General features: G+C 44.7%; 1 protein-coding gene across 1 annotated transcript; it reads left to right on the top strand.

Moving 5' to 3' along the window:
• Positions 1–17,156: 17,156 nt before the first annotated feature.
• On the top strand, positions 17,157–18,718 carry rho (rhodopsin). The gene has a single exon (XM_073819529.1). The coding sequence runs from the start codon at positions 17,263–17,265 to the stop codon at positions 18,319–18,321; it is 1,059 nt and encodes a 352-aa protein (XP_073675630.1). The 5' UTR covers positions 17,157–17,262; the 3' UTR covers positions 18,322–18,718.
• The last annotated feature ends 3,202 nt before the right edge of the window (positions 18,719–21,920 follow it).

Raw genomic sequence — 21,920 nt, 5'->3', positions numbered from 1 at the left:
CATATCAAATGCCTGTTGCATCAAAGCAAATTCATCAAGGTCTAAAAATATATGATGCATAGGAGATTTGGCAATGTATAAAACCATGCAATTCATTTACCTAAATATTAGCTTGAATTGGTAAGCTAGCTAGTTTATTCCAAAATGGCAGCTATGGGGCAAAGTAAGCCAAATGCTGTGGGGTACGTTTGTTTTCTCCAATGCAATGTACTCAAATCAATTAGCACAGCCATACAAACACCAAATTCTACCAAACACTACTGCAAAATGAAGCACTGCTATTTTTTTCTAGTAATGCATTTATTAAAAGTGAATATTAATATCAAATCTATAGGTGTGTTATAAAACACATTCAGCTGTAGATGCACAAATATGTAAGAAGTCTGAATCCATGCTTGACATGCTCCTGTCTCAACATCTCCTCCATTGTGGCTAGTGATATTGTTCTGGACCACCATGTCAATGCTCCTGTTCCATTCAAAATCATTCTGATTGTCCACCTGAATGATCTCAAACTTAAATTCTGACAAATATTTGGACAACAATCATGGTACAACACTTATATGGTCAATTAGGGTAGTTCTGATTTCATTTGAAATTCATCTGCACCTATACCTTTCCTTCCACACCTTCCCAAAGTTCTCAAAGTTTCTGCTCTTGCTCTTTCCACTACACCAGTGCCTTCCTCTCTTCTCCCTTTCCTTGTGCTCTTCTCTTTTCTCATATCCTTCTCTCTGCTCATCTCTTTCTACCTGTTACACGCTTCGTCTTCTCTCTCATTACACCCCTTTTCTAACCCACTCCTCCACAATATAGACTTACAGCTCTTTTTTTACCCCCCTTTTTGTTGGAGTATTTGAATCCTCGCTAAACGAATTACAATATCTGCGATTTGAATCTTAATTGGGACAAAGGTCGGTCTTTGCGCTGGTTTCCTGTCAGGTACTGTGTTGATTTTAAAATCTGTTTGCTGATGTACAAAGCACTATATGGCCAGGCTCTGCAGTACTTCTCTGTCTCTTTGTTCCCCAAATATGACTTTGCTTCATGGGTGACGTGGCTTTTTCTTAATTTGCCTCAGAATTCTCTTCCAGCTGATATTAGGAAAGCAATTTTAAATCTTGTCTTACAGTTTTTGCCTATTGCTTGAACACTTTTTGCAAAACTTTGGCTCATTGTGTCAAAACTTGACACACAAGCACACAAGACACAGCACTGGGAAATAAACCATTCACATCTATGTCGAATTGAAACTCTGCTATCAAAAGCTAACAGTCCTTTGTCAAAATGTCACTCTGATGGCAAAATGATACACACTTGTGTAACCCCTCACACCCGGGTCCTACCGCACCCGCTCCCAGCGGGTCTCCGGCGCGGGAGGCGGACGCACTAGGCTGCAACCCCTAGCTTCTGTCGCTAGTGCGTCTCTTGAGATCGGAGAGTGAGGTTTACCTACACAGCACCTATACTGTAGCTGGCCTCCGTTACACTTGCATCATATGAATACACTTTCAGATTAGCAGCAACACACTGGTGTACTTGTAAAACACTGCAGTCTTTAATTTTCACAGTTTTTATTCAGTTCATCAGTTAGCATTCTGTAAAGCTCAATGCAATGCTTACAGTTTTTGTTCTTTTTTTTCCAACAAAGGTTTTCACAGCAACCAAAAATGAAAGTACTAAAAGGTTACAAATGACATCAGCTCAATATTGCACATCACAGTACTATACTTTACAGCACAGTAAATGCAGTAATGCAAAAACACAAAATACCCCAGCCGGCTAGGGTGACCACCTGCTAATAAGCCCAAGGGGGGACAAGGGGTATGTTTCTGAGGGACAATGTGGGACACTGCCACAGGCAGACTCACTGATAGTGGTTTACCCATTTCTAGCACATACCACCTTAAATGGTATATTAATAATGCCCTATCCCCCTAAACATGTGTAATTACTGATGTATGCTCATGAATAGGCCAACCAATGTGTATTTTGTTTTCTAAATAAAGATTCATAATATTTTGAACATTCAATGAATTGACAGATGCACTCCCACTTACGATTTACTTTAGCTATTTAATTTTATTTATTTATCATTACAATTTATACACTTTAAATAAATTAGAATATAAAATTATAGGATTAACAGGAATTGTAGTTGCTCAACACCACAGGAACAGTTGGAGAAAAAAAAGTCTTAACTCACGACTCCAGAGGTTCACGGAACGAGAAGGGGGAGGAAGGATGGTGAACTTGCATGTTAGTAAAGGCAGGAGCAGGGGAAAAAAAACTGTTCAGTGTTCTGGGGACACCTTTAGGACTCAAACCTTTTCACCAGCATCTGAATCAAATAAGGAAGAACGATAAGAGACAGAATTAAAGCAACATTCATTTTTATGGTAAGCTTCCAAATGGTTTTCCAGTATAGACAGAGGAGTGCAAACCCATCACCATCACAAGGTGACAGCAATACAAAAAGGTGCCAAGATACAATCCTATGCAAAATAATGACATATTTTGACCTAAAAAGCTACTGTTTCCTAAAAGTGACACATTTGCACCCCATGATTGGAGGCATCTGAAGCCACTGAGAAGAATGGCGTGTGGGCTGTGGAGACACACACACAGATGGGATGAACTTAAAAGAGATTCTCTAAAAACAGATTATTATAAAAAATACAAGATACTGCTTTACTGTTTTGATCATTATTGATTTTATATAAATATTATCTATAGAAATATTTATACCTTTTCAAAAATTTTAGTTGCTTTTGCTTGTTTATTTTTGGGGATAACGAATAGTGAAATGTTGCTCACAATCATGTAAGGATACATAGAGCCTGGTTTCACGAAGGCACGGATGAGCAGCATTATGTTAGCTAACGTTAGCTTCTGATACAATTTCAGTGAACTGAAGGAAAAGTTGACTTTTAACATACCAGTAGAATAAGATGATTAGCTAACAATAGACAAATAGCTAACACACAACGTTACATCCATGAACATAACTTTAACTTTACCTTTGGTTGTTGCCTCTCGTTGCTCATTCATTGGTCTTCCGAGGACTTTCAAGCAATCTACGACGGAGGAGGGAGCAAGCACATCCGTGACAATGGCTTCTGCCTTTGTCCGACCACAGGCCATCCTCTTGGCAACGTCCGAGTCCAGATAAATCGTCGGGGCTAGCTTTGTGCCACAATCTACTGCTCGATATGATGTAACGTTAGCGTGTTGGACAGTGTGATACACACTCGTCACCTCTGCTCTGCAGCAGTCACTTTGTCAGCTAGAAAGTTGTTTTTAGGTCGGAGAAAAGCATCTATAGATTTGGATGTCTCTTTGTGTTGGACACGTTTCTTGTGAATCTCCGTAAGTCTGTGTCGTTTGACATCATATTCCCCTCCATGTCCGATTGAGAAGGACGTTTTGCAAAGGTCACAAAAAGCCCTCTCGGTATCCCCCTCAACACCTTTCAGCCACAAATATTAATTTTCCCAGTCTTTCTTGTACCCACACCTTCTCTTTTTAATTGATGATGGCGGTGCCTCAGACTCAGTCTCTTTCTCCATTTTTCGAATTGGAAAGCGCACATCTAAAAGTTCCTTCCCAGTGTGTCTGGTATGCACGTGAGAGCGCTGTCATGAAAACAATGAAAAAGTTGACAACAACCTAGTCAGCAGTTCAAGTGAGGGGTGGGTGTGGCAACAGTAGCGTGCTGAACTGTCAAGTAATGTTTGTGTGGCTGCCTGGGGCTCGAGGATATGGCGTGACCAACTTTTTTTTTTGAGCAAGCATTGATTATGCGTGACACGGTCTCAATTTGCGGGACGCATGAATTGGGCTTCAAACGCTGTGCGCGCACGCGCTACGCGGGACGGGTGATCACCCTACAGCCGGCACATGACCGACCTTCAACGTTGAAATTTGGTTGAAATAAGGTCAGTTGTTGTTTCAACAGTGAAACAACGTTGATGTGACGTTGAATGCTCAATGGTTGAAGATCAGTCAACACATGACCGAAATTCAACGTTGAAATTTGTTTGAAATTAGGTCGGTTGTTGTTTCAACGGTAAAACAACTTTAATAAAACTTTGAATGCTAAACGGTCATATATGCCTTCAAAAGCAAGTGTTTAAATTATAATATTAATAATAATAATTAACAAGGTTAACGACATAAGATGGTGTCTTCAGCATACAAAGAAATGTTTGCCTTTTAAATGATTATGGACATTATTATTTCATGAAAACTCATATAAAATATAAGTGTATATGTTAAAATAGAACTATCACCACCAACAATGAAACTAAATACATTTCGCTACCACATGCTGAAACAATTCCTATTGGTTGTTTTACCTTACTGCTTTGATCATGATTGGTTCATCTGGCTGTCATTCAGAAAACTGAGAGGTGAAACTGCGCGCCTTTGTAATTTAAAAAATTTTGTCAGTTACCGCATTTTCTAGTGAGGCAGTGAGCTGCGAAGACTGTATGAGAGCTGCTGCTCACCGAAATTATTCAGTTGGTCCCGAATTATTTTATATTTTCCTGTTATATTTTAATTTTGAGCGAATTTGAATTGTGAGATCCCAAAGGAGAACAAAAACCGGAACACAGAGGAAATAGACGTGAGCTACGAGTCCCTGAAAACATACTCTGGTTAAATCAGGTAAGACAATAACTATTTATTATTACCTTTCAAAAATAGTACTAGAGTTTACAAATTAGTAAAGGACATGTAAACTGCAGAAGGTAAATACTTGAGTGTGTAATAAAGTTAGCTGCTTTATTACAGATGGCAAAAGTTAGATGCTAATCGCATTTAGCGCGCTAGCAATATTAGCTCATCTGGTCATATATATATATATCTGGTGTTGTTGTGTGTTGTTAGTATTTGTTAATGTCTGTCGTTTAGAGATTCACATTTTTCGATATAAATGCCATGCATTACTGCAGGTGTGTTTACATTTTAATCCTATAATAACAGTCCTGAAGATGATGTACTTTATTTTTCTTTTCTGAATGTCATATAGGCCTAATGGCAAATGTCTTTAATATTGTTTAAAGGAATGGTATAAAACAAAAAACAGCTTTTTAAGAAAATTTCAGTAAACCATTTATTCGTTCCCCTTGTAGAGTCATGAAGGATCCAGCTTATTGGCAGTTTGGTAAGGAATTGTTCATCTCTACTTTGCACTGTCAGTTCCCTATCAGTCGGTTCCTTCGACGTCTCGTCGAGACCGACGAATTGGGATATCGCCTGGATAGACCAATCTACTTCGTGTGTATACAAACGAGCCAATGAATATTGGCATGCATGATTGCAGCCAGCTGCGGCTGATCACAGCGTGAGCATATAATGCGCAGCAGGTGCATGCATCATCAAGCTTTCGCTTCGGAGCTGGACCATTATTGTGGAACGAGTCAAGAAGCAACACTTACCTCCTTTTTTTCTCTTTTGTGTTGGCGGCACGGCGCTTCAGCGGCGTGGTCTTCCGTGTCGAGTGGAAGCACACAGCTGGTCTTCACCATCCACCTTCTGTGTTGCTGCGGCCATCTCCCCTGTGCGCCTCAGCACTAAAAGAGCAAATTCCTATAAGAGCAATTTCCGAAAAGAGTGAATTTCTAAAGGAGCTCCACGGGTTGAGCGTCTTTTTAAAGACGAGGCAACATGCCTTTCTCCCCGTGCGTTTCTGGGTGCGGCCGTTTCCTGGCGCCGGGTGATGGCCACGCAAACTGCCTCACGTGTCTGGGCTTTCAACACGCTGAGGCAGCGTTCGTGGATGAGTCATGTCCCCATTGTGGGAAAATGACCATCGCGGAGTTGCGGACCAGACTCCGTTTCCTGCAAAGGGGCGGGGTTCCAGTCCCTCTGCCCAGAACGAACGTTCCTCCAGGCAAACGCCGGGAGGGCGTTGTCGCTGGAAGCAGGGGGCTGCCCGGTCTGACGGTGACGGTGAGGAACTCCCCGCCCACTCCATCGGTGGGGGCTTCTCCTTCCACCGACGCTCCGTCGCCACCGGGGCTCTCAGGGGAGCGGGTTGGACCTCCCTTAGGGGTACCGCCCGTTACCTTTGGGCCCCCCCCGACGAACAGATGTCAGTCGCAGCATCGGGGGGAGAGCAAGACCTCTCTGAGGAGGAGGACGGCACACTGTCGTCCACTTGGTGGTCAGCGGTGCCCGCTACTGACCCGGAGATGATGGCTATGCTTGCCCGGGCCGCCGGGAGGGTAGGGCTTGAATGGAATCCTCCATCACGTCCCGACCCCTCCCGGCTGGATGACTGGTATCTCGGGGTGGCCCGCGCTGGTTCTCAGCGCCCCACCCCGGTGCCATTCTTCCCGGAGGTGCATGAAGAGCTCACCCGAACGTGGACGGCACCTTTTACTGCCCGAAACCGCTCGAGTGGGACTTCCTCCCTAACCACCCTCGATGGCGGACCAGCGCGGGGATACACGGCAGTCCCGCCGGTGGAGCGTGTGGTTGCGATGCAACTGTGTCCGGGCGCCGCTTCCACTTGGCGGGGCAACAATCCGTCGCTCCCGTCCCGGGCCTGTAGGCACTCGTCGGCTCTGATCGGCAGTGCCTATGCCGCCTGCGGCTCCGCCCTTCACGCTATGGCGTTGCTACAGGTGCATCAGGCCCAGGCACTGAAAGACCTGTACGAGGGTGGTCACGACCCAGAAGTTCTTTGTGAACTACGTATCGCCACGGACCTCGCGCTACGTGCGACGAAGGTGACCGCGCGGTCTCTGGGTCGTGCCATGTCCACCATGGTGGTCCAGGAACGCCATCTCTGGCTGTGTCTGGCTGATATGAGGGACTGCGATAAGACCAGGTTCCTCGACGCTCCGGTGTCCCAGACCGGCCTCTTCGGCGACGCTGTGGAGAGCTTTGCCCAGCAGTTTTCCGCAGCCAAGAAGCAGACTGAGGCCATCAGTCACATCCTGCCCCGGCGTACAGCTGCTGCCTCCACCCGTCCGCCGGCGGCACCCCAGTCTGCTCGTCGCCGAGGGCGGCCCCCGGCTTCCGCCTCCGCTCCACAGCAGCCACCGCAGCAGCCTTCACAACGGCGCCGTGGAGCCGGTCGCCGGGCAGCCGCCCAGCCCGTCCAGGCCCCCACAAAGACCAGTGGGAAGCGTAAGAACAAGAGACCCTGAGACGGGCGACCCAGAGATGGAGGATGCTGCTCTTCGGGAGATGGTGACCGCACCACTCCCTCCCCCGGAGGAGGGCCGGGCGGAGAATCTTTTGTTTGTTTTTTCCCCGCCCAAATACTCGACAAAAGAGCAAATTTCTCTATCTCTGGGTGCCCATGTGGGACTGCGGGGAGTGCGCAGGTCATCCCTGCGCCTCACCCGTCCTGCCCCCTCGCCAGCGAGCGACGATGGGCGGTTCGAGAGTACGGCGAGACGGACTACTCACGCACCATCGGCTCATGCGCAGGTAAGCGTCTCACACACTCAACATACAGACGCTCTGACCCCGCCCCGGTCCGGCAACGAGACTGCGAGGCGGGGCCCCTGCCCCCCCCCTTCGCTGCTCCCCCGCGGGTACACCGGTGGTCCCCCTTGTGCCGCTTGTTCACTTTCTGGGAGCCTGGAAAGAGCTTCCCAGCCCATCTTGCTGGCTCCTTCGGACCATCACTTCCGGCTATGCGATTCAGTTCGCCCAGCGCCCTCCCAAGTTCAGAGGTATCCACTTCACCTCTGTCAGGGCCGCAGATGCTCCCATCTTGCGTGCAGAGATCGCTTCCTTGCTGGCGAAGGAAGCGATACAGCCGGTCCCTCCAGCCGATATGAGGACAGGCTTTTACAGCCCGTACTTCATAGTACCCAAGAAAAGCGGCGGGCTTCAACCGATCTTGGAACTGCGTGTCTTGAACCGGGCCCTTCACAGGCTACCATTCAAAATGCTCACTCAGAAACACATTTTCAGATGTGTCCGTCCCCAAGATTGGTTTGCAGCGATCGACCTGAAGGACGCGTACTTTCATGTCACTTTTAGACAGTGTTTCACAAAGTCCTGCTCTCATCTACTTTTGGATTCTCCGTTATCAGACTTGGATGCGGACGAACATCTCAGTCTGTTAAACAGTGCTTGGCTTGATGTAATGAATGAAACTGCCCCTCTTAAACCTTTTAAGCCCAAACCTAAATCTGAACTGTGGCATACTGCTGAGACTCAGCTACTAAGGCAAACATGTAGAAAGGCTGAGCGAAAGTGGAAAAAAGACAATCTACACATTTCATTACAGCTGTTCAAAGACAGTTTATTGGCTTATCAGAGAGCAGCCAAATCGGCCAAGGCGACCTATTTCTCCAATTTAATTTTAGACAATCATTCTAGACCTAAGATCTTGTTTTCCGTCATAAATTCTGTTGTTAACCCCCCGGTAAATACTGTGTTAGTTGCCTCTGTCACTCTATGTGAAAGCTTCTCGAGGTTTTTTAAGGATAAAGTAAGTAAACCCGGACTGGTAGTTCAAAGTTCCTCTACCGAGCTGTCTGTTCCCCCGTTGTTGTCTGCATCTTGGAATGTTTTTGAACCAGTTTCTCTTCAGTCACTCAAAGATACTATTGCTAAACTGAAACCATCCTCCTCTCCATATGATGTTATACATCCTAGATTTTTAAAACAAATTGTTGATTCAGTCGGACCGGGCCTAGTGTCCTTTTTTAATAAGTGTCTCTCAACAGGTGTGGTTCCCGCTTATTTGAAAGTGGCTACTGTCACACCTCACCTCAAGAAGCCTTCACTCGACCTGTCTGTTTTAAAAAATTATCGTCCTATCTCTGTTCTACCATTTGTTTCTAAGGTCTTGGAAAAGATTGTGTTTTTCCAACTTCAGTCTTTTCTTGCTTTAAACAGCTTATTTGAGCTCTTTCAATCTGGTTTTAAGGCTGCTCACAGTACCGAATCAGCCCTTTTAAGAGTGTTAAATGACATATTTTTAGCCACTGATACAGGGGACTCCGTGGTCCTTGTTCTCTTAGATTTATCAGCTGCTTTTGACACTATCAACCACTCCATATTAATTAACAGGCTTGAATCTTTGATTGGTCTCTCTGGCACAGTTTTAAAGTGGTTTCAGTCATTTCTGTTGGATAGGAAATATGTGGTGAGGCTAGGAGAATTCTTCTCTTCCACGTCCTCATTCCCCTGTGGTCTTCCTCAAGGTTCGGTCTTAGCTCCCACTTTATTTTCACTGTACATGCTACCTCTAGGCTCCATTTTTAGGAAACACGGGATGTCATTTCACTTTTATGCTGAAGACACTCAAATCTATCTACCCTTTAAGAAAAATGATCCTTTGGCCTTGAATGCTCTGTTGTCTTGCCTAGATGAAGTTAAATCTTGGTTATTTCATAATTTCCTGTCTCTAAACGAAGAAAAAACTGAGGTGATAGTTTTCGGCCCATCAGATAATATGAAGGCCTCTGATTTTGACCTAGGTCCTTTATCTGCTTTTAGGTCCTCACAGGTACGGAATTTGGGTGTCTTGCTGGATGACTCTCTAAAATTTGACAAACAAATTTCCACCGTGATTGGATCCAGTTTTTATCAGCTTCGCACACTTTCAAAAATTAAACATTTTCTCACCGATAAGACACTGGAGATGGCTATTCACGCTTTTATTACGTCGCGTCTGGACTATTGTAACTCTTTGTATTGTGGCATCTCTAAATCGCAAATTGCCCGTCTTCAATTGGTCCAGAACGCAGCTGCTAAGTTTCTTTTAAAAAAGAAAAAATGGGATCATGTCACTCCGCTTTTGAAGGACCTTCACTGGCTGCCTGTCCAATTCAGAATACACTTCAAAATTTTATTATTTGTTTTTAAATCGTTGCATCACCAAGCACCCACTTACCTATCCGAACTGCTCCATCAGTATTCCCCTTTGAGAAGTCTGAGATCCTGCGGCCAGAATCTCCTTTTAATTCCACACTCTAGACTAAAGCGCAGAGGTGACCGGGCCTTTTCAGTAATTGGGCCTCGTCTTTGGAATGACTTGCCAATTGAGATCAGAACGGCTCCTAATCTGACTATTTTTAAATCACTTTCAAAAACTCATTTGTTTTCAATGGCCTATTAGGTCTTTTTTGTTTACTCCTTTTCTTAATTATGTGTCTTGTTTCCTTTAAATTTTTATTGTGGATGTTTCTAAGTGTAAAGCACTTTGGTCAGTCTTGTGGCTGTTGGAAATGTGCTATATAAATAAAGTAAACTTGAAACTTGAAACTCATGTCTCAATCCTTCCGCGCCACAGACCGTTTCTGCGGTTCGCGTTCGAAGGCAGGGCATATCAGTACACGGTCCTGCCCTTCGGGCTGTCCCCCCGTGTCTTCACGAAGGTCGCGGAGGCGGCCCTTGTTCCCCTCAGAGAACAGGGCATTCGCATTCTCAACTACCTCGACGACTGGCTCATCCTAGCACAGTCTCGGGTTCAGTTATGCGAACACAGGGACCTGGTGCTCGCACACATCAGCCAGTTGGGTCTTCGGGTCAACTGGGAAAAGAGCAAACTCTCTCCAACACAGAGAATCTCTTTTCTCGGTATGGAACTGGACTCGGTCAGCCAGACAGCACGCCTCACGCAGGAACGTGCTCAGTCAGTGTTGAACTGCCTAGATACGTTCAAGAGCAGGACAGCGGTCCCACTGAAACAATTTCAGAGGCTCCTGGGGCATATGGCAGCAGCAGCGGCGGTTACACCGCTGGGGCTGCTCCATATGAGACCGCTTCAACACTGGCTTCATGGCCGAGTCCCGAGGAGAGCGTGGCTTCGCGGCTCTCACCGGGTTCAAATAACACCGGCTTGCCGCCAGACTTTCACCCCGTGGTCAGACCTCTCATTTCTACGGGCAGGAGTACCCATGGAACAGGTCTCCAGGCATGCTGTGCTACACACAGATGCCTCCGCCACCGGGTGGGGAGCCACGTACGACGGACAGGCAGTTTCAGGGGTTTGGACGGGTCCCCAGCTGACTTGGCACATCAACTGCCTCGAGTTGCTTGCAGTACGTCTCGCCCTGCTCCGCCTCAAGGGGCACCTACGTGGCAAACACGTGCTGGTCCGTACGGACAATATTGCGACCGTTGCGTACATCAACCGGCAAGGCGGTCTACGCTCCCGTCGCATGTCGCAACTCGCCCGTCATCTCCTCTTGTGGAGTCAGAAGCATCTGAGGTCGCTTCGTGCCATTCACATTCCCGGGTTGCTCAACCGTGTGGCCGACGAGCTCTCACGAGCTGCGCTTCCCGGAGAGTGGAGACTCCACCCCCAGTCGGTTCAGCTGATTTGGAGGCGCTTCGGCGAGGCTCAATAGATCTGTTCGCCTCCCCGGAGACAGCCCACTGCCAGCTCTTTTTCTCCCTGACCGAGGGCAATCTCGGCACGGACGCACTGGCATGCAGCTGGCCGCAGGGACTCCGCAAATATGCATTTCCCCCAGTGAGCCTTCTCGCACAGACATTGTACAAGATCAGGGAGGACGGGGAGAGGACCCCCGAAGATGCCCGATCAGAGCCGTGCTCTCCTTTTTGCAGCAAGGGTTGGAGCGTAGGCTGTCCCCCTCAACCCTTAAAGTCTATGTGGCTGCTATATCCGCTCACCATGACCTCATAGAGGGAAGGTCGGTAGGGAAGCACGACCTGATCACCAGGTTTCTTAGGGGCGCCAGGAGGTTGAATCCCACTAGGCCCCCTTCCGTGCCCTCTTGGGACCTGTCGCTAGTGCTCACAGCACTGCAGCAGGCTCCCTTTGAGCCCTTGCAGTCAGTAGAGCTGAAGTTTCTCTCGATGAAAACTCTGCTCCTGCTTGCATTGGCTTCCATCAAGAGGGTAGGAGACCTGCACGCATTTTCGGTCGACGATTCGTGCCTAGAGTTTGGCCCGGAGGATTCCCAGGTAACACTGAGGCCCCGGCCTGGTTATGTGCCCAAGGTTCCCACGACTCCCTTCAGGGACCAAGTGGTGAGCCTGCAAGCGCTGCCCTCGGAGGAGGCAGACCCAGCCCTGGCTTTGCTTTGCCCCGTCCGAGCACTAAGATGCTACGTTGACCGGACACAAAGCTTCAGGACCTCAGACCAGCTCTTTGTGTGTCATGGAGGCAGGCAGAAGGGGAATGCCGTCTCCAAGCAGAGGATGGCCCACTGGATAGTGGATGCCATTACCCTGGCCTATCAGGTTCAGGGTGTGCCCTGCCCCCTCAGGCTGAGAGCACACTCGACTAGGAGTGTTGCATCCTCCTGGGCATTGGCTCGTGGCGCCTCGCTAAATGACATTTGTAGAGCGGCGGGCTGGGCGACCCCTAACACGTTCACAAGGTTCTATAGCCTTCGTGTAGACACAGTTTCCTCCTGTGTTCTCACCTCAAACGGGTAGGCACAGAGAGGCCTCGGGTCGGCTTGCTATATTGCTCCAGAGTAACCTAAGAGTAGCTCTGTCGAGCTCCTCCGCCGAGCTTGACAGCCGACGTAGCGGAACGTCAGGCGTCAGGCCCTCACTCGATGAATCCTTCAGAACCGGTAGAGGGCTAGGCTCTACGTAGAGACTTAATTGCATCTCTTACAATTCCACATTGCGCCCTAGAGGCTGTGTGTTTCCCCGGTAGTACTTCTACCAGTATACGAGGGTTCAATCACCTCCAATCTTCCATATAAACCTGAATTGAGTTATATGTGTATTGCTCCGAACCTCCTATCGGAAGGACGTGAGCTCCGCATATTCCCACTGCTCCAGTTTCACTGAAATGGATGGTGCTGAGTTATACAGTGACTGGCTCTCCTTGATGCGAGCCCCTGGCCAAAGCCAGTAAACGGACCCAGGGGGGCCCGCTCAGGACACTGGAAGGGACAGCAGCCACGGCGCTTTGTTAGGGATCCCAATTCGTCGGTCTCGACGAGACGTCGAAGGAACCGACTGATAGGGAACGTCTCGGTTACGTATTGTAACCCTCGTTCCCTGAAGGAGGGAACGGAGACGTCTCATCCCGTCGCCGAGGCTCCTGTACCACCGCTGTACGGCCGGGCCTGTCCCAGCTCCTCAGCAAAACCTTGATGATGCATGCACCTGCTGCGCATTATATGCTCACGCTGTGATCAGCCGCAGCTGGCTGCAATAATGCATGCCAATATTCATTGGCTCGTTTGTATACACACGAAGTAGATTGGTCTATCCAGGCGATATCCCAATTCGTCGGTCTCGACGAGACGTCTCCGTTCCCTCCTTCAGGGAACGAGGGTTACAATACGTAACCGAGACGTTCTGGTAGAGATTCATTGATCTTTTGTTATAAGTTTATTTAATGTAATACAAATGTACTCAATATGATTTTACTTGTTTCACTAAGTACACTGTTTAGTTAGAATTGTGATTAAAACTGTGTTGTTTAAAACTTTAATCTGAATACATCAAACTGTGTTTAATGAAGTGTTGTGCACTTTGTTTCCAACTCCACTGTTATTGGACTGTGAAGTAAAAATATTGTACAAGATTTGTTTTGTATTGAGTGTTTTATCAAGGTTGGTATTTTATATAATTTTATTTTTGGTGTTTTTGTTCATGTAGGACAGTACAGAAAGCACACCAGTGGGAGAGAGGGGGGGACAGCATCAGAAAGGACCCAGAGCTGGGACTCTTTCAAAGATCACCTGAAGCACAACCATGATATATGCACAAGGCTGTTGTTTTTATCACAATTTGAAGAAACATTTTGGCTTAAAATAACAAATTAAAAAAAAAATTATATACCATACTATTCAAAATTTACAATGATCAAAAGTGATGATAAAGACATTTATAATACTACCAAAGATTTCTATATCAGATAAATTGTTTTATTTTCAGTTCATCAAAGCAAACTGAAAGAATTCTGAGCTGTTTCCAACATAATATTTTTTGAGCAGCAAATCAGAATATTAGAATGATTTCTGAAGGTTAATGTGACATGATCATGTGTAATGATGATAAAAATTCTGCTTTGACATCACAGGATTAAATTACATTTACAGATATCTTCAAATGAAAAACATTTTAAATAGTACAAATATATTTTATTCAATTTTTCTGTACTTTGGATTGGATTGATTTAAGATTTTACTGTGAGAAAACTTCTGACTGGTAATGTATAATGTCTAAATTAATGTATTTGTATTGTTTTTGGAAAATGTTTTTTAAAGGTTTTTATTTTGATTTATACAGTGTGCAGTCGTGGCCAAAAGTTTTGAGAATTACATAAATATTGGAAATTGGAAAAGTTGCTGCTTAAGTTTTTATAATAGCAATTTGCATTTAGTCCAGAATGTTATGAAGAGTGATCAGATGAATTGCACAGTCCTTCTTTGCCATGAAAATTAACTTAATCCCGAAAAAAACTTTCCACTGCATTGTTAAGAAGGCTTCTGGGCATCCAAGAAAGTCCAGCAAGCGCCATGGATGGTCTCCTAAAGAGGATTCAGCTGCGGGATCGGAGTGCCACCAGTGCAGAGCTTGCTCAGGAATGGCAGCAGGCAGATGTGAGCGCATCTGAACACACAGTGAGGACAAGACTTTTGGAAGATGGCCTGGTGTCAAGAAGGGCAGCAAAGAAGCCACTTCTCTCCAAAAAAAACCCCATTAGGGACAGATTGATCTTCTGCAAAAAGTATGGCGAATGGACTGCTGAGGATTGGGGCAAAGTCATATTCTCTGATGAAGCCTCTTTCCGATTGTTTGGGGCATCTGGAAAAAGGCTTGTCCGGAGAAGAAAAGGTGAGCGCTACCATCAGTCTTGTGTCATGCCAACAGTAAAGCATCCTGAGACCATTCATGTGTGGGGTTGCTTCTCATCCAAGGGAGTGGGCTCACTCACAATTTTGCCCAAAAACACAGCCATGAATAAAGAATGGTACCAAAGCACCCTCCAACAGCAACTTCTTCCAACAATCCAACAACAGTTTGGTGAAGAACAATGCATTTTCCAGCACGATGGAGCACCGTGCCATAAGGCAAAAGTGATAACTAAGTGGCTCGGGGACAAAAACGGGTCCATGGCCTGGAAACTCCCCAGATCTTAAAACTTGTGGTCAATCCTCAAGAGGCGGGTGGACAAACAAAAACCCACTAATTCTGACAAACTCCAAGAAGTGATTATGAAAGAATGGGTTGCTATCAGTCAGGATTTGGCCCAGAAGTTGATTGAGAGCATGCCCAGTCGAATTGCAGAGATCCTGAAAAAGAAGGGCCAACACTGCAAATACTGACTCTTTGCATAAATGTCATGTAATTGTCGATAAAAGCCTTTGAAACGTATGAAGTGCTTGTAATTATATTTCAGTACATCACAGAAACAACTGAAACAAAGATCTAAAAGCAGTTTAGCAGCAAACTTTGTGAAAACTAATATTTGTGTCATTCTCAAAACTTTTGGCCATGACTGTAGTGACCCATTACAGCCAATCTTTCCCCTGCAGGCCATGCAATGTGGATTGTAGCAGAATAGCAAGCAGCTAATGTGCTTAAGGCTCCTCGTTGTAGGGTAACTCTCCTGTAATCTGTAAATCCTCTTCATAAAACCCACCTGTGTGAAATATGCTGAGCCTTGAGCATGTCTACCAGGCATTTTACAGGGCCAAGGGTAGCCTTAGTCCACCTGGAATATATTGAGGAGTGGAAATAAGCTTTAGAACAAGTATTCTTGAATTAAAAATGACTGCTAAATGAATTTCTTTTTCTTAAATTAATGTAGTTGATTAAATTTAATGACTAATAAGAACAGTAGTTAAAGACACCTGCAGCATTCTACGATCGCAATATTTGATTTTTTTTTTATAATTATATAGTATTCCAAGAAGCACAAAACTTGTCCCCACAGCCATGTACAGAGGGAAAGTTCTTTATTTTGAAGTCAAAACAGGTTTTTCTACCATTTAAAATGAATAATGTATTCAGAACTATCAAAAATATTATGGAAATTGCATAAAAACTAAATGCTGAATAAATATTATAAAATATATAATCAAAGTAGTGGTGCCCTGGTGTTACTGTTAACAAAAATAGTTTATTTTGAAATAAAAAGCACACTGATGACTTTCCTGAAGATCTATGAAAAAAGGCCCATGATAAGTCCACTGTCTCTTTCCAGTTATCAGAAATGTTCTCATTTATCTCATGATTTCATATGAAGCTTTAAGTTGAACTCACTGGTATGACCTGCTTTATTGTTAGAGAGTTGTAAAAACATTATTTAGTGAGTATACCATGACTGACAACGTGATTTAATACCTTGCAGCAGCCATTTTGTAAAACACATTTTCTTTTTAAAAATTGTCACTGGTGTCACCTTCCTTATGGGTAAATAAATGCACAAGAAAGATTAAAAAACACTTAAGCTGTCATCTATGTGTATTCATAAAGTCAAAAGGTGATCTAATAATGTGGTCCAAGTTTAAATGGTAGAAAAGGATTTATATTTTAAGACATCTTGCCATACCAAGCATACCTTTTATTATGGTAACATTAAACTATTTGTGGTTTGAGAACATGAGCATGCCTTTACTGTATCAAGTCTTTTTTGCCAAGTGTTTTGCTTAAAATGTGAGTGTGCTTCAAAAAATAGCACTTTGTTTTGATATTTTGTTGATTGACAACATGTGGTTTAATACCTTGCAGCAGCCATTTTGTAAAACACATTTATGAAAGTTGGTGGCATCTTTTATCCCAACATGCCTTTTTAGTATGGTAACTATTTGTGGTTTGAGAACATGAGCGTGTCTTCATTTTGAATAGCTTCCGTATTAAGTCTTTTTTGTCAAGTGTTTTGCTTAAAATGTGAGTGTGCTTCAAAAAATAGCACTTGGTTTGCTATTTTGTTGCCTAATTTTGAAATTCTGGGCTTTGCATTTGTCCTTAGGTGACGTTGCAATCCAAAATGCTGGTTTTGTGTGTGTGTGTGTGTGTGTGTGTGTGTGTGTGTGTGTGTGTGTGTGTGTGTGTGTTTTATCAGCGCTTACCTGCACGTCAGGTACAACCTTAATAAGTTGATAAATTGCCAGATATGCAGTGCAATGATGGTTGGGATTATTTTATTAGCTGTGGCCTAAATAGACTCATGCTGACAGCCTGGAAACATGGGTTAATCCCGAGCAAGTCTCTATAAAGCGGGGTGCGCTCACGCCCCGTCAAGTCGTAGCACGGTCCTCCCTCGTTTTTCCACAGTCCTACCGAGCATCCAAAGACTACCGCGGAAGGGGCTGAGCACCACATCCAACCGCAGCCATGAACGGTACAGAGGGACCGAATTTCTACGTGCCTATGTCCAATGCCACCGGCATTGTTAGGGACCCGTACGAGTATCCCCAGTACTACCTGGTGGCCCCGTGGGCATACGCCTGCCTGGCGGCGTACATGTTCTTCCTCATTCTCACCGGCTTCCCCGTCAACTTCCTCACTCTGTACGTCACCATCGAGCACAAGAAGCTGCGTACGCCTCTCAACTACATTCTGCTGAACCTCGCCATTTCCGACCTCTTCATGGTGTTCGGCGGGTTCACCACGACGATGTACACCTCGTTGCACGGCTACTTCGTGTTCGGACGCCTCGGCTGCAACATGGAAGGCTTCTTCGCGACCCTGGGCGGTGAAATGGGGCTGTGGTCCCTGGTCGTGCTGGCCTTCGAGAGGTGGATGGTGGTCTGTAAGCCCGTGAGCAACTTCCGCTTCGGAGAGAACCACGCCATCATGGGCGTGGCCTTCACCTGGGTCATGGCCTGCTCCTGCGCCGTGCCTCCCCTGGTGGGCTGGTCCCGTTACATCCCCGAGGGCATGCAGTGCTCGTGCGGAGTCGACTACTACACCCGCGCCCCCGGCTACAACAACGAGTCCTTTGTCATCTACATGTTCGTCGTGCACTTCATCATTCCGCTCATCGTCATATTCTTCTGCTACGGCCGTCTTGTCTGCACCGTCAAAGAGGCCGCCGCCCAGCAGCAGGAGTCCGAGACCACCCAGAGGGCCGAGCGCGAGGTCACCCGCATGGTCATCATCATGGTGATCGGCTTCTTGGTCTGCTGGGTCCCCTACGCTAGCGTGGCCTGGTACATCTTCACCAACCAGGGGACCGAATTCGGGCCCGTCTTCATGACTGTGCCAGCCTTCTTTGCCAAGTCCTCTGCCGTCTACAACCCCTGCATCTACATCTGCATGAACAAGCAGTTCCGTCACTGCATGATCACCACCCTGTGCTGTGGCAAGAACCCCTTCGAGGAGGAAGAGGGCGCCTCCACCACCGCGTCCAAGACCGAGGCTTCGTCCGTGTCATCCGTGTCCCCGGCGTAAACGCTCGGCCGCGACGCACTATAAGCAGCGACGCGCACTGGGCTTTAACGGCGACCCACGACACAGAGACCACAAAGTGTTGGGCCCAGGGAAAAAAGCGACCGCTACCACTTGCAGAAAAAAAATGTCTGTCAGTTTTCCTTTTTGTATTTTTACAAAACCCAATTGGTTCAACCCAAAGACAGTTTTGAGAGAGGACAGACCTTGTCCCAGTTTCAGTACGTCCAACGAGTCCAGCGTAATGGTGCATAAGATTCTTTGTTTTTCTTCCTAAAATGCATGAAAAGGAAACATATCTTAACTCTCTTACTGTTGGACTCCTTATACTGGCTTTGTTGTGATTGTAGAGGCATGTATTCAAGGCAACGTAACAATAAAAAGCACTTTGCAAATTAAATCGCTCTGTTTATGTTTTGATTGAGGTGTGATGTGAATCCAATGTTGAAGTAGCATTTTAACTTAAATAAACTACTGATTTCTGATGAGAGCTTTAATGTGGTGTATATATTCCCAACGCAGTACAGTCTGCTGTAAAGGGGCGAGTGCTTTTTGATCAACACCAAGACAACTCCGCAGAGCTGAAAAATGTCCTTAAATGGTTAACAGCGCCATAATTATGGATATTATAACAGCCTCAATATGTTATTCGATGCTAGTATAAGAGCGGGGCAATCCTCACTGTCACCTTGGATTAAAGGCTTTATGAAGGATGATTTGACAGATATGTATGGATGAATTAGGTAGGCTCAGAACTGACGTGCTAATCCTCCTCTAGGTCAGAGTGGTGAAAATAGATTATGATTATGTAGAGTTTGCCTTTCACTGGCATCTGTCTAAATACGGACACAGACACAGCCTCACACAACATTCAGTAACACTACTCACTAATATTAACTAGTTGCTTATTAGCATGCAGCTCAGTATTTATGAAGCACATATTAATGCATGACCATATTTTAGATTCCGTAACCCTAACCCATGCCTAAACCTAACCTAACTACTACAAACAACTACCCTACTAATAACAAGCAGCAAATTGGCATTTTATGGAGGGAAACCCCATTTAATAGTGAATTTGTGTTCCTAAAGTGTTACCCAACATGGTAGACAGTAGAGACATTGTTTGCTGAACACCTTTCATGGAATATTGCTGATAGGAGTTAGCCTGGCTAATGCCAAACCACGTCGGTCTGGGAACCACATGTTCATTTTCTCGTACTTGAGACGTGGTTTACGAATGCCCAGAGCCGTTTATTGGGCGCTACGAATGTCTATCAAATGCGCCTGTGCGTAGCTCATAGCCAATCGTTTCAATTATACCGGACGACGTACGTACCTGGTCCTCCATTAGGGCGATTAATGGCGAGATAACCATAACGACTGGGGTCTCGCTAAGCCCCATTGCCTAACACCAATCCCCGACAGTAATCTGCTGCCGCGTTCTATTTATGACGTGCTCACACAAAGTTTAAATGATTTGCAACTGTCGCTTTGTCGCGTCCAGTGTAGACAGACTTTAGCTGTTGTGGCGCGGCAACTGTCGCGTCCGGTGTAACGTTAGACACGGTGTTAGCCACTAACGGGGCTAGTTGATATATGAGGCTTTTGCCAAAGCCTGTTGGTTATGAAATGGTTTAATGCCAAAAGTTGCTCTTTTTTTAAAATAAACTTGCGTTCTAAACTCCTCAGAACACTACCTAAGGCTGCATCGAAAGATAACTTCGCGTCTGCTGCCATGCTGGATCCATAGTTATAAACAAACTGCTTCGGTGAGTCGCATAGAAGGCGTCATCGTCTTGCTGCTTCCTCCCCGTTCTGTGATTGTTTCCCTATCTGAGGTGAAAATTTGGTCCACGGACTCCAGGCTGCCTAGCAGCGTGAATAAAATCGAGTAATAATAATAATAATAATCCAAATAATCAATGTTTTCAGACTTTTGACATTAAAACATATTTTCATATTTATGTTCTTGGTGTGCAGTTGAACTTTCCAGGTAATTTCACAGAGAAATCCTCAAATTGTCTGGACAATATTACTGGCACCTGCAAAAAGTATGGAATCATCCCTCTCAGAAGATGTTCATTCAAATGTTTAATTGTGTAAAAAAAAAGCAAGCACAAATATGCCACAAAACAATTTTCACTCAACAATCCAAACTTCTGGCTGTATAAAACACTTTGCATTTCTAAAACAAACACCTGTATCTGATTACAACTGCTAATCAGTCTGCAGTTAAAAAAAAGTGCTTGCACCTTTGATGTGTTGAACCAAGATGATCGACATAACTCATGGCTCCAACACAATTATTATTATTTAACCTTTATTTAACCAGAAAAAGCTCTCTGAGATTAAAAATCTCTTTCACAGGAGTGTCCTGGCCCAAATGGCCGGCAATACAATCAATTACATCACAGATAAACATCACACAAACAGACTAAAAACACTTAACAGCAGTTGCATATTGTTAGATCAACTGATTTAGATAACTGATTTAAGATGATCTAGAGGCAGCAGATTTTCTAATTTTAATTTAGATTGGAGGAAATTCCAATCAAACGGCGCTGCACACATAAAAGATTTCTTACCTAGGTCAGTTCGAGTAAAAGGAACAGAAAGAGTATAACAGTTTTGCAATTTTCTGTTGCATAAAACAACAGAGATAAGAAGGCAACAACCCCAAGATGGCTTTGTAAATAAATAAGTACCAGTGCATTTTTCTTCTGGTGGACAGAGATGGCCAACCTACTCTGTGAGCACCATGAGAAACGAGTTTAAAGATAGGGCATCATCAACTATATAATTCCTAGATATTTGTACTCTTTTTCTACACTGTAAAATCTAATTAGTTGGGCTTACTTAAAAAAAGCATGCAAACCGATTACCTTAAAAAACCTAAGTAAAGTGAAATAGAAATAGTATGTTGTACTGACAAATGCTTAGTTAGTATAAGTTACTTACTTGAGAGTTCTAGCAACTAAAAAAGAACTGTAGGGGCTACTTGATCCTTTACTTAAGGTTTACTCTTGACTTAGTATAGCTACTCACTGACTCCCAGAGTGCATTGCAGCATGCATCAATTATGCAATTGGTTGGTTTTACTGTTGTTGTTTTTATTTGCTAATTTTATTTACTGTCTTGTGTCAGTAGTAGCACAACAAAAAGAGCAAATAAAATAATAAAAGGGTTATTGTCACAATTAATAAAAATAAATAAAACTGAATTGTTACCATTGTTGTGGTTCGCGTGCTGAATGTTGAAGTCTGTCTGTGACTTGAGCACATTTCCACTAATATTAAATGATTGTCTCAACCCAATTACGTTTCTCAAGGTGTTTACAAAGAGCAATGAAAAGATCATTAATAAATATTAAAAATACATTAGCTAATAATTTAGTTAAATAGGTTACCTTCTAATAGCAACCTGCATATTAGTTTTTGTCCCTTGAAACCAAAAATTATGATTCCATGTTGCATTGCTGCATCAAGTTCCAAGTGCCCAACCAAAGGGAACATTAATCACCGTAATGGTAGGTAAAAAAACAAACAAACAACATTTTATGAAAATCAACATCAATTTATGAAGTCAGGTTATGTGATGTT

This window comes from Garra rufa, chromosome 15, assembly GCF_049309525.1.
Source record: "Garra rufa chromosome 15, GarRuf1.0, whole genome shotgun sequence".
In the NCBI taxonomy this organism is placed as follows: domain Eukaryota; kingdom Metazoa; phylum Chordata; class Actinopteri; order Cypriniformes; family Cyprinidae; genus Garra; species Garra rufa.
Note: the sequence above shows the minus strand (reverse complement) of the source record. Positions and strands in the feature narration are given on the sequence as shown.

Excerpts from the sequence above, each read along its gene's own strand:
- rho (XM_073819529.1), top strand. The coding sequence starts at position 17,263 with ATGAACGGTACAGAGGGACCGAATTTCTACGTGCCTATGTCCAATGCC.